Source organism: Tupaia chinensis, unplaced genomic scaffold (assembly GCF_000334495.1).
Source record: "Tupaia chinensis unplaced genomic scaffold, TupChi_1.0 Scaffold000539_1, whole genome shotgun sequence".
Classification (NCBI taxonomy): domain Eukaryota; kingdom Metazoa; phylum Chordata; class Mammalia; order Scandentia; family Tupaiidae; genus Tupaia; species Tupaia belangeri.
In genome coordinates, this window is record NW_006160052.1 from 4,970,533 (window position 1) to 4,983,836 (window position 13,304).

A 13,304-nucleotide genomic window follows, 5' to 3' on the forward strand; every position below is an offset into this window, starting at 1 on the left:
AAAAAAAAAAAAAAAAAAAAAGGATATACAAGTAGAGAAAAGCAAGGATTGGGTGGGTTTGACTTCTCTGATAGAGACAGTGGCGACCCTGAGCTGGTTCCAAGGTTATTCATTTAAAGGTCAGAAAAAAGGGGAGGAAAGAGAAGTGGAATGCAAAGCCAGTTGTTTTCAGATGTTAATAGACTGAAGATGTGAAGACTTCTGGTGCCATGTAGTTCTATGTAAGTTTTCTCTAATTTTCTTGGGGCAATTTTAATTAACACATATGGTTTCCTTTAACGATACTGCCTTGCAGTTTCAGAAACACAGAGGCAGCTAATGTATTTACATGTTAATGGTGTTCATTGCCTTGCAAATGACTGTCCATGGAACTACGTTTCTGTGTTTCTGCGTGTTTCTAAATGAGATTGTTCACCTTCTACACTCAGTCACTAAATCCAGGATTGTAAAGAAAAGGAAGGAGAGGGTTCTTGCCACTGTCACAAAACCAGTTGGTGGGAATAAGAATAGTGGTACCCAGTGGTGGTTAAACTTTGCAAAATGCCTAAGTATTGTTGTCCTGAAGATGTCCCTAGAAAGCTGTTGAGCCACGGCAAAAATCCCTTCAGTCAGCATGTGAGAAAGCTGCAAGCCAGCATCACTTCTGGGACCATTCTCATCATCCTCACTGGATGCCACAGAGGCAAGAGATTGGTTTTCCTAAAGCAGCTGAGCAGTGGCTTGCTACTGCGACTGGACCTCTGGTCGTCGATCAACTTACATTGTGTAGAACACACCAGAAATTTATCATTGCCACCTCCATGAACATTGATATTAGCAAAGTAAAAATCCTAACACACCTCACTGATACTTATTTCAAGAAAAAGGAGCTACGGGAACCCAGACACCAGGAAGGTGAGATCTTCGACGCAGAGGAGAAATACAAGATTACAAAGCAGTCATAATGTTGATCAGAAAGCTGTGGGCTTGCAAATTTTACTAAAAATCAAAGCTGTTTCTCAGCTCCAGGGCTATCTGTGATCCGTGTTTGCCTAACAAATGTAGTTCATCCTCACAAATTGGTGTTCTAAATTTCTTGCCAAGAGCCTAATTAAATAACTGAATATAAAAAAGTTCATTGTTAGCTTATATGAAGAATTATATAAAAACTTGTGGAGCTAATAGTACTTATGTGGTGATGTGAGGCATTGTTTTTGTATTGTGTGACATCTGAGGATTAGATGGTGTTCATTATTAAACATTCCCCACAGCAGTTAAGAATAATCCAGTTGGGGCCAGCAGGTGGTGTCGTGGTTAAGGTGCTGGACTCCCATGTGACCATCCACAGTTCAAGTCTCGAACCCAGTCTTTTGAAACTCAAGCCAGGTGTATGTGTACGCTTGCCTAAAATCCTGAGAGGAGAAGAAGAAGGGATTGCCGTGTAGCCATCCCCTGCGGGGAGAGAGGGTGATTTCTCACTTTATCTTTCTCTGTCTCTCTGGCAAGTGCATGCATCCTATGGCAAAAATCTCTCTCTCTCTCAAAAAAAAAAAAAAAAAAAGAATTGGGACCAACAGATGGCATAATGGTTACTTCGCTGGACTCCCACATAGTCAACCATGGTTTGAGTCCTGAACCTGTTGTCTTAAACTCATGCCGGGCATGTCTGTGTGCATGTCCAAGATCCCAAGAGGAAATGGAGGAGAAGGGATTGTGGCATGGCCATCCCTCCTGGGGGATGATTTCTCACTTTCTCTCTCTCTCTTGCTTTCTGTCTCTCTGACAAGCACACAAGCCCTATAACAAAAATATCTCTATTAAAAAAAATAATAATCCAGCTATTAGGTCAGCAGATGGCACAGAGATTAAGGCAGCTGGATCCCACATAGCCGATTTTGCAATTTGAGTCCCCAACCTGGGGCCTTGAAAATCGCACTGAATGCATATGCATGCATGCCCCAAATCCTGAGAGACTGGAAGAGAAGGGATTGTGTTATGGCCATTCCCCTGGGGAGTGATTTCTCACTTTCCCTGTAGTTAGTAAGTAGTAGTTAAGGGATTCAGATCTAAGCCTCTCATTCCAGGGGCTACAGTCTTAATCACTAGGATATTCTGAATCATCTGTGTACTGTGTAAGCGGACCCATATTTTTAGTTAGAGTTAATGAACATGTATTGGGTTGTTGGTAAAGTCACGATGCATTTTTGCATAGAAAAACATAGGAAAATATGTCATGACTTTTCCCATGACCCAATATATCAATATAGCATGTCTTCTAACTTTTTTTTAATCAACTTTCCCTTCTGAGTGACATTTGCTTATATATTATAAAGCTAATTTTATTTCCCTTTTTTTTTTTTCAGAGATGTTTTTGCTATAGAGTGTGTGCACTCACTGGAGACACAGAAAGAGACAGAGACAGATATCAAGAAATCACCCCCAGGGGGATGACCATGCATGCCACAATCCCTTCTCCTCCATTCTCCTCTGGGATTTTGGGCACGCACGCAAACATACCTGGTGTGAGGTTTAAACTACCAGGTCTGGGACTCAAACTGTGGGCAACTATGTGGGAGTCTAGTGACGTAACCATTATGCCATCTGCTGGTCCCACTATATCCCATTTTGAAAACAAAATCGAATTTTATTTTCTTGATAGATTTTTCTTTGATATACAGCATTTACTACTACATAAAGGCAGTTATGTCCATGTTTATGTTCACTTTCATTGGGCGTGCTATGTTCAGAGTAAGGCTTAAAGAATTTGCCTCATAAAAGCTTTCTCAGAAAGCTCCTAACCTATGCATGCACAATCTTGTTCATGTTCCTCCTTGCTCTCTCTCATGTACTCAGTGGAGAGACCAGCAGGCTTATGTGAAAACAGCAGCAGAAAAATGGGCAGGTTTTGTAAACTCTGATTTGTAGGGGTGTTCAAGTATCTACAGGAAGTCTGAAGGACCTAAAACACTCTGGCCATGTAAACTCACAAATCCAACCAGACAAAACTTCCACAAATAAAACCCTTTCTGTCTCTCTCTAGCAAGCACATATTCCCTATAGTACAAAAAACAAAACAAAACAAAACAAAACCCACCACCAACAACAAAGAACAGAATAATCCATCTGTTGCTTGGGTTATGAAACTTTGCTCCATTTTCCTGTGATTTACTCATCCTCAGCCTGTGAGAGGCATAGAACCATAGTCACCTCTTTTAACATATTTGAATCATAACGTTTTATAAGGGAAAAGTGTTACTATTACCATATTGTTTTTTCTAAATTTAGAAGGCTATCCTTTGGAGGCAGATTAAATCTTTGAAATAGAAGAAGGTACCAAAATGAAGCCAAGTGCCAGGAGTGGCTGAAGTAGGTGAATGGTGAGGTCAGAACGAGGCTGCATGGGAGGAAAAGTTGAGGCAGTTGAGAAGAGAGTTTAATGATCACAGAGTGGCGATTTATGCTTCCTATCCAGTGTTTAGGATTACTTTATACAAGGGGACTTCAAAAACATTGTGAAAAAGTGGAATTAAGGCACCCACTGATGGTGTAATCATTGTATCACTCGATAACTACATAGTTGACCGTGGTTTGAGTTCCAGACCTGGCAGCTCAAAACACACTGGGCGTGTGTGCGTGCGTGCCCAAGATCCCAAGAGGAGAACGGAGGAGAAGGGATTGCAGTGTGGCCATCCCCCTGGGGGGTGATTTCTCGCTTTCTGTCTCTTTCTCTCTAGTGAGCGCACATGCCCTATAGCAAAATTCTCTCTGAAAAAAATAAAAGAAAAAGTGGAATGAAATAAAGTACAAGTTTATTGTTGGTGCAAAAAAAGTTGAAGTTCATGCATAGTTTTTTGGTAATATGTACTTTTCATGAACTTTTGAAGACCTCGCATGTATCTTAATTTTTATTTCTCTACCAATAATTTTCTTGATTCTGCAATACAGGTTTTTACACATTCCCTACTAGGATCAGTACTTGTTTTAGAATTTTGCTTGTAAAAGTCATAAGTCTGTATCTATTTTTGACTTAGTGCCAAGCAGTATGTCTGTAAGAATGTATAGGGTTGTTGGAAAAATCGTGATGTATGTTTCTATGCAACAATGTGTTGTGACTTTTTCAATAACCCAATATTGTATTTAAAGGTGATTCCAAATGGATCTTAAGTTAACTAACTATACTTTCTTTTTTTGAGAGGTTGTTTTTTTTTTTTTGTTTTTTGTTTTTTTTTTTTTTTCTTTAGGGAATGTGCGCTTGTCAGAAAGACAGAGTTGTCAGACAGACAGAGAGACAGAAAGCGAGAAATCGTCCCCCGGGGGGATGGTCACGCCGCAATCCCTTCTCCTCCATTCTTCTCTCGGGATCTTGGGCACGCATGCACATGCGCCTGGTGTGAGTTTTAAGCCACCCGGTCTGGGATGCGAACCGCTGTCAACTACATGGGAGTCCAGCGACATAGCCATTACGCTAACTGCTGGTCCCAACTAACTATACTTTCAGAAACATATACTTCTAGGAGTTGTACTGAGTTTGCCAAATTTAAATGTAAAACATAAGATTGAAGTAGGGGACACTTGGGTCTCAGGGAGCGATGAGGATGAGTTCCTGGGTACATTGTGGGACTCCCTTTATTGCACACTAAATGCACCCTCCGTGTTGACCCAAATGCTTGCACTATTAGGTTTGTACTTTTGGTGTGAAGTTGAATATGTGTTCTCATGTAGCCCACATGTGGCCAGTATGATCAATTATGTTTCCCTTTCTTAAAAAAGGGGTTGGCAGATGGCATGGTTGTTAAGGCGCTGGACTCCCACATAGCAGACTGCAGTTCAAGTCCTGAACCTAGTGGCTTGCTTTCTCACTTTCCCTCTCTTTCTCTCTTTGTCTCTCTCTGGTCAAATTAAAAAATAATAATAATCAAATTAAATAAATAATGCTTAAAAAGAGAGAAGAAGATCACAGGGTGCATGCGCTCACTGGAGAGGAAAGGGACCGATACAGAGAGGGAAAGTAAGAAATCACCACCTGGTGAGACAGCCACTCTGCAATCCCTCCTCCTCTGGGGTTTTGGGCACGCACACCCATGTGCCCAGAGTGATTTTTCTTTTTCTTTTTTAAAGAGTTAGTTATTTAATTTTATTTATTATTATTACTTTTTAATTTGGCCAGAGAGAGAGAGAAAGGGAAAGTGATAAAGCAAGCTGCCAGGTCTGGGACTTGAATCGCAGTGGGCCAGGAGGTAGTCCTTGAACCACACCTGTTGGCTCCAGAGATTTACCTTTTTAAGTTTCAGTATTATATTTTTCTGTTCTAAAATTTTCATTTCATTCTTCTTAATACTATATATTTTTTTCTATTTCTTTGCTGAGATGATCTGTCTTTCCATTCATTGGAAGACTTCATATTTTTTGGTTATGTAGCTGCTTTAATATCTATGATAATTCTTATATATGTGTGATCTCAGGGTTTGACTATTTGAAAAAATAGTCAAAAGAGATTTGAGATTTTCCTGGTTCTCTATATGCCAAGTTATTTTATATTTTACCTTTTGAATACATTAGGAGATTCTGGGTCCTGTTTAAATCATAAAGAAAACTTTTTTTTTTTTTTTAAGGTTTGCTATAGGGTGTGTGTGTTTGCTGGAGAGAAAGAGAGAGAGGAAAGTGAGAAATCACCCCACACACACAGGGTGTATGGCCACACCAAAATCCCTCCTCCTCTACTCTCCTCCTGGGATTTTAGGTATGCATGCACATGCGCCTGGTGTGATTTTCAAGTGGCCAGGTCTGGGACTTGAATCATGGTTGGCTGTGTGGGAGTCCAGTACCTTGACCATCATGCCACCTGGGGTACCTTTTAGTTTTGCTTTAACAGGCAACTGACATGGTTAAGCTCAGGTTTTAAATTCTTACCTGCCTTCTGTGGGCTGTAATCCAATTAGTTCCTTTTCAAAGCCTTGGCACTGATATTTGGATTTGTCCCGTATTAGTGTCAGCCAGTGGCCAGTAGGGTACCTGGGCAGTGGCCTGGCTTGTCATTCAGTTCTCAGAGCCTTTGGTGTATTGCTTAGGGTCAGTCCAGGCTCCTGTGGCTTAGGTAAGCCCGGGAGTTGTGCAGTTTACTCCCCGCTGTCCACGAATTCCTAGACCCTTCTGGTTCCTTAGAGCTCACTTTTTTTTTTTTTTTTTTTTTTTAGGGGTTTTTTTTTACAGGGGGGGGTGTCTAGGTTTTTGCTATAGGGCGCGTGCGCTTGCCAGACAGACAGAGAGACAGAAAGCGAGAAATCACCCCCCGGGGGGATGACCACGCTGCAATCCCTTCTCCTCCATTCTCCTCTCGGGATTTTGGGCACACACACACACGCACCCAGCGTGTTTTAAGCTACTGGGTCCGGGACGCGAACTGCGGTCGACTACGTGGGAGTCCAGCGACATAGCCACTACGCTAACTGCTGGTTCCTAGAGCTTACATTAATAGCCTCTCAGAAAACCAGGACTGTAATTTGCATACTTTCTGTGATTGCATCTGCATCCAGGGCCAAGGGGCATGAGGACAGAGCAAGAAAAGTGGGCAATAGGGATTCGCTCCAGATGCTCCTCTGGTCAGAGAGAGGAATTCACATTTCTCAGAGTTTTAGGTACCTGCCCAACCTCCACCACTGTTGCTGCAGGATTCCTGGCATAGGAGAGAACAAAACAAAGGGAGAAAAGCGTATTTCCCTACTCTCCAACCTTCCAGTCCCCCTTTCTGTAGCTCGAACTAGAATACTCGGTCTTAAAATTCTTTCTTCTCACACCTAGCTCATGCCCACATTCAAGCTGCTTTGGGGTTCACGTCGGGCAATATCTGAGGAGGAGAAGTAGGGGACACTCACTACTACTGCGGTGGTGCTTCAAATTCTGGTCTCTTGCCCATTGTGCTCCCTAGCCTTTACTTCCAGAGTCTCAGAAGGCAGCTGCATGCGTTTCGTGTGGTTTGTAATTGCATCAGTGGGAAGACAGGGTGGAGTGTACACTCCGTCTTGCCCAGAACCAGAACCCCAACCAAATTTACAGTTTTTAACCTTCATTTTACAGCTCATGCTTATTTATTGTAGGAAATTTTGAAGATGCAAATAATTTTTAAAAAGGAAATAATCACAAGATAAAAGATTTAAAAACTTGTACACTGAGGGTATTGAACAAATTACTATCATTACTTTGGTTTTAAGAAAAGGAGGCGGAAAATCATAGCCCTAGGGAGAGGTGTGTACATGGTATAGTAGTGGGTAATTAAATAAGGGCTTTTATATTTCACAGGGGTTTATGCATGGATTGGAATCAACTTTGTTTTGGGGCGATTCGACCATGAGGATGGTGAGTACTATTGTCCTCTTATGACGGTTCTTTATCTGAGCACTGAAAGTTTGAGTCATAACCTACCGATAGCACGTAAGTATTAATTCTGCGTGTTTCTCCTTTTCCTTTTCGTCTTTTTTTTTTTTTTTTGAGAGGTTTTTACTATAGGGCACGTGTGCTCACCAGAAAGACAGAGATAGAGAGACAGAAAGCGAGAAATCACCCCCTGGGTGGATGGCACGCACATGTGCTCAGCATGAGTTTAAGTCACCGGGTCTGGGACTTGAACTGCAGTCCACTTCATAGGAGTCCTGTGACATAGCCATTATGCCACCTGCTGGTCTCCCTTTTCGTCTTTTTTTAAAAGTTTTTACCAGGGGGTGCTTGTATTTGCTGGAAAGAGACAGAGAGAGAGACAGAGGGAAAGTAAGAAATCACCCCCCCCCCAGAGGAAGGCTACTCCACAATCCCTTCTCTTCCATTCTCCTCTTGGGATTTTTGGGCAAACATGTGCACGCTCCTGGTGTGAGTTTTAAACCACCAAGTCTGGGACTTGAACTGTGATTGCCCAGTGGGAGACCAGCGCCTTAACCACCATGCCACCTACTGGCCCTCAGACTCTTCATTTAAGAAAAAAATAAGATCAAGACAAAACTGAGTCACTTGATAGAATGAGTCTGTCACATTCTGGATTCGTTCTGCTGCATCTTTGTTGGGTCTCTAACATACTTCTTTTCTCCTCATATGACCTTTATTTGTTTATTATTTATTTATTTTAAATAATATTTTCCATAGGGTACATGCACTCCCCAGTGAGGGAGTAAGAAGCACCCCTCTAAGGGCATGGCCACACTGCAGTCCCTTCTCCATTTCTCTCTTTCCAGGAGCTTGGGCACGTGCACACACACGCTTTGTGTGTCTCTCAAGCTGCCGAGTCCTGGACTCGAACTGCATAGTCAGTCCTGTGGGATCCAGCCTCCTTCACTGCCATGCCCTGCTGGCTCCATAGACGTCCTTTAAAATGGGTGTCAAATACGAAAGCTTTGTTAGACTCAGATCCAATTCCATCTGCAAGAACAAATCATCGATGATGCTGTGTTTGCTCCTGCATCGCATCAGGGTTTTGTAATGCGCTTGTCCCACTTTCAGTCGTGCCCAAACTGATCAGGTATCCAGGGCTCAAGTATGGTCAGCCCAATTTTCATCTGCTATGAAAATTCCTCATCCCCTCGTCACCTCATGGTTTTAGTACTCAATTACGATTATTGCTTAGATCTGTCTTTTCATGAAATTCTGTCAACACTTCTGCACCAACAGCTGGGATTTTTATGGAATGGACTTTTTTTCATTAACTCTTGGTTATCCTAAAATATAGTTCTTATGGGAAAGACAGAATAAATTGTTGACTCTTCTTTTGATCAACTTTTTGAATAATGAGTTGTTTTCCTAGCAACTTCCAAAGGTAAGCAGTGAGTCTTGTTGTTTTGACAATCATTATTAATTCGTAGATGTTAATGTGTTTGATTCATCAGAGACCATCACATCATCCTTTTTTTTTTTTTGATCTTTTTTTAGGGTTTTTATTGGGCTTGTGCACTCACTGGAGGGAGATAGAAAGTAAGAAATCTCCCCTTCATGGGTGTAAGATGGCCGCCCCACAGTCCCCTCTCCTCTATTATCCTCCTGCAATTTTGGGCACACACACATGCATCTGGCATGATTTTCAACCCTATAGGTCTGGGACTCGAACTACAGTTAGCCACACAGGAGTCCAGTGTCTTAACCACCATACCATCTGCTGGCCGCAGCATTGGCCATTTTTTAAAGGAGCCTTTGCATTTTTTTTAGTGGAAAATGGTATTTAGAGCCCGTTGGTCTAGATATCAGGGATGATCATTGCTTCTAAATTGTCGTAGCTTTTAAGGCCTTTCAGTGAATAGGAGTTAGGAATTATTTACTTATTTATTTTTAGAAATTTTTGCTATAGGGTTCCTGCGCTTGCCAGAGAGAGAGAGAGACAGAGAGAGATAGAAAGTAAGCAGTCACCTCCAGGGGGGATTGCCATACTGCAGTCCCTTCTCTTTCATTCTTCTCTCAGGATTTGGGGCACTCACACACATGTGCCTGGCATGAGTTTCAATCCGCTGGGATTCGGGACTCGAACCACGATCTACCATGTGGGAGTCCAGTGCCTTAACCACTATACCACCAGCTGGCCTCAGGAAATGAATTCTTTGGAAAAAAGAAGTCATGCATTCATAGTGATATTTCCAGCTCATATTTAAGATTATAAAGTTATTATTTAATTTCTTTGATTATATACCTGTATCTATTTTCTTATGCTGATCTTTGTTCTTAATGACATTAACATTTATTTGCTTTATTGCACAATATATGTTTAATAGTTTAAAAATACTACCGATAGGAGCCGGCAGGTAGCATGGTGGTCAGGGTGCTGGACTCCCACATGGACAACTATGGTTTGAGTCTCAGACCTGGTAGCTTGCTTCCTCACTTACCTGCTCTCTCTCTGGTCCAATTTAAATAAATAAATAAAGTTAAATGAAATAATTCTTAAAAAACAAAAACAAAGAAATCTACCAATACTATTAACAAGACCAGTGGAATTCAGCTTAAGATGCTTCTTTTGTCCTTCAGCTATACCCTGCTAGGGATATGTATTGTCAAAATACCACGTTTAAGTCATTGGAAGTAATTCTCTGTGTAATACATAGCTGACATGGATTAATTTATTTCAGTTGATTTCAATTTTTAAGGACTTGCTGCGTTTGGACTTAATTTTGATTTTTGATTATTAGCGGTCTTCTGTTTTCTTGTTTATTTCAGAACCAGAGGCTGAGGCATCACAGGAAATGGTGACAGGACGCAGGAGGACAGTAGGGATACTGGACATGGGGGGAGCCTCTCTCCAAATCGCTTATGAAGTTCCTACCTCAACCTCTGTCCTTCCTCCAAAACAGGTATTTCAGGTGTTTTGCCCTTCAGGGAAATTCAGTTTCTATCACCCTAAAAAGAAACCCTGTAATTCCTTGGCAGCTAATCCCCATTCCTCTGACTTCCTTGCCCTGACAACCACTGGCCTACTTTCTGTCTCCTAGGGATTTACCCATCCTGGGCATTTCATATAAATGGAATCATATCATATGTAGTTTTTGTGTCTGACTTCTTTCATTTAGTAAGATGTTTTCAAGGTTTATCTACGGTGTAGAATGTATTCATTTCTCCTTCTCCTTCTTTTTTTTTAAGAGAGATTTTTGCTATAGGGTGCATGCACTTGCCAGAGAGACAGAAAGCAAGAAATCACCTCCCAGGGCGGATGGTCATGCCACAGTCCCTACTCCTCCAGTCTCCTCTTGTGTTTTTGGGCATGCACACACACATACCCAATGTCAGTTTTATGCTGCTAAATCTGGGATTTGAACCACGATCAACTATGTGGGAGTCCAGCAATGTAACCATTATGACATCTGCAGGTCCCTTTTTTTTTTTTTAATGGTATTTGCTGAAGAGACAAAGAGAGGGAAAGAAAGAAATTACCCCACCCTCACCCCAAGGGATGTCATGCCACAATCTTTTCTGCTCCATTCTCCTCCTGGGATTTTGGGCATGCACGCACACACATGTACCTGGCATGATTTTCAAGCTGCCAGGTCTGGTACTCACCTGCGGTTAGCCATGTGGGAGTCCAGTACTTTAATCACCATGCCACCTCCTGGCCCTTCATTTCTCCTTTTATGACTGAGTAACATTCATTATTTGACCATGCCACCTTTTGTCTACTCATTTGTCAGGTGATAGACATTTGGGTTGTCTCCACTTCGTGGCTCTTTTTTTCTTTTTTTTTGAGAGAGGTTTTTGCTATAGGGCGCGTGCACTTGCCAGACAGACAGAGACAGATAGAGAGACAGAAAGCGAGAAATCACCCCCCAGGGAGGATGGCCACACTCCTTCGTTCTCCTCTCGGGATCTTGGGCACACACGCACACGCGCCCGGCGTGAGTTTGAAGCCACCGAGTCCAGGATGCGAACTGCGGTCGACTACGTGGGAGTCCAGCGACTGACTTACGCTAACTGCTGGTCCCCACTTCGTGGTTCTTGTGGGTAATACTGCAGTGAATGTTCTTGGACACTTGGTGCTGTAGACATTTACGTATTTGGATCTTGGATATGTACCTAGGAGTGGGATTATTGGGCATAATAGCTTTTTTTTTTTAAGTTAATTAATTTTTTAGAGAAATTTTGGCTATAGGGTGTGTGGTGTGTGCTTGCCAGGAAGACAGAGGCAGTGAGAGGGAATGTGAGAAATTGCCCCCCAGCGGGGCATTGACTATGTTGCAACCCTGTCTCCACTCTCCTCTTAGGATTTTGGGCATATATACACTCCCATTTCTTGGCATCTACCCAAAGGACAGAAGAATTTCTCATTGGAAAAGTGCTTGCACATCAATGTTTATTGCGGCACTTTTCACGATTGCCAAGACATGGAACCAACCCAAATGCCCTCATATGGCTGAATGGATTGAAAAACTGTGGCACGTATACTCTATGGAATACTATCCAGCCATTAAAAACAACAAAACCCTGGCTTTTGACAGAAAGTGGAAAAATATGGAAGATTTACTGCTGAGTGAAGCAAGCCAGGCTGTGAAGGAGAGACTCTGTATGTCCCCCTTAATATATACCGATTGTCCACACTCTATGGTGGAAACTTAAAGATTAGAGTATATAGAAGCATGGAAAATGATTACAGGTATTGTGGGGAGAGGGTAGAAGATGGGGGATAGTGAGAGGAAAGGTATCAAGGAGAAAAATCAAGAGACAAGACATTTAAGGGCCACAGAAATGGAGGATTGTCTGCTGCTGGTGTGTATGATATCTTCAGTTGGACTGGTGTGAAGTGTATTCATGTTGGGTAAATTCATTTTACAAACTGTAGTGATGTACAGTGATCAAATGTATAAAATAAATTTTAAGAAGACTGATATTTACTTTATAAGAGATCAAAAAAAATCAGCCCCAGCCTGGTAGCTCAGTGGGCAGCATACTGAACTGCAGTGCGGGAAGGCAGGTGGCTGACCAGTGGGCCTGGGACCTACCAGAGGTGCATGTGCGCCCAGGATCCTGACAAGCTGGGGAGCTAGGGAATGGGACGCTGGCACGATCAGACCTTTTTGACGGTACTTCTCTCTCTCACGTATGCACATCATGGTTAAAATAAGTAAACTTAGCGATATGCACCATCGAAACAGTAGACCCCATGTTTGCAGCAGTGCATATAAACAAAAATGACATCTTAAACATTAGATTGGCTGCCTATGTCAGGCAGTGGGCATGACGAGACAGGGGAGGAAGTAAAGGGAAGATGAGATGCCATGAGTCGAGGAGCACAATTAGTTTAACCTCTGCATCGAGGGCAAAAAAAGAGTACATCTCACTGGAGATAAAGTGAAGTTTTCCCAATCTCCAAACAAGCGAGACGAGGGCTTCCTGAGTAGTTCTAGGAGAGACCGTAGAATAGATACCATGATGATCTCCCACATTCCTTAGATTTGTTTTTACTGACGTTTTTCCTTTTCTAATTCTAGTAACAACAAATTTTCATTTTAAGATTTGGAAAAGCACAGAAATGCGTGTGCATGAAAATGACATAACCTGTGATAATTCTACATCCTTTATAACAACAGATAATGTTTTAATCTCCAATTCGGTTTCTAGTCTATAATTTGCACTTTTTGGTGCAGTCTTATTATTTTATATCTTTGTTTAAAATGATGCCATGAAGGGCCAGCAGGTGGTGGTGTGGTTAGGGCACTGGATTCCCATATGGTCAGCCGCACTTTGAGTCCTGGACCTGGCGGTTTGCTTTCTCACTTTCCTCTCTCTGGTGAGCACATGTGCCTTAAAACAAGTTAAAAAATAGTAATATTAATAAATAAAATTAAATAATTCTTTAAAAAATGATGTCACAA

General features: G+C 41.9%; 1 protein-coding gene across 1 annotated transcript in view; it reads left to right on the plus strand.

Annotated features, from left to right (window-relative positions):
• Positions 1-13,304, plus strand: part of ENTPD7 (ectonucleoside triphosphate diphosphohydrolase 7) — a gene marked incomplete in the record, with an annotated part of 57,233 nt that overhangs the window by 29,867 nt on the left and 14,062 nt on the right. Inside the window, 2 exon segments of the mRNA XM_014591183.2 lie at positions 7,276-7,332; positions 10,162-10,295. Of these exon segments, the coding sequence (XP_014446669.1) occupies positions 7,276-7,332; positions 10,162-10,295 (191 nt within the window).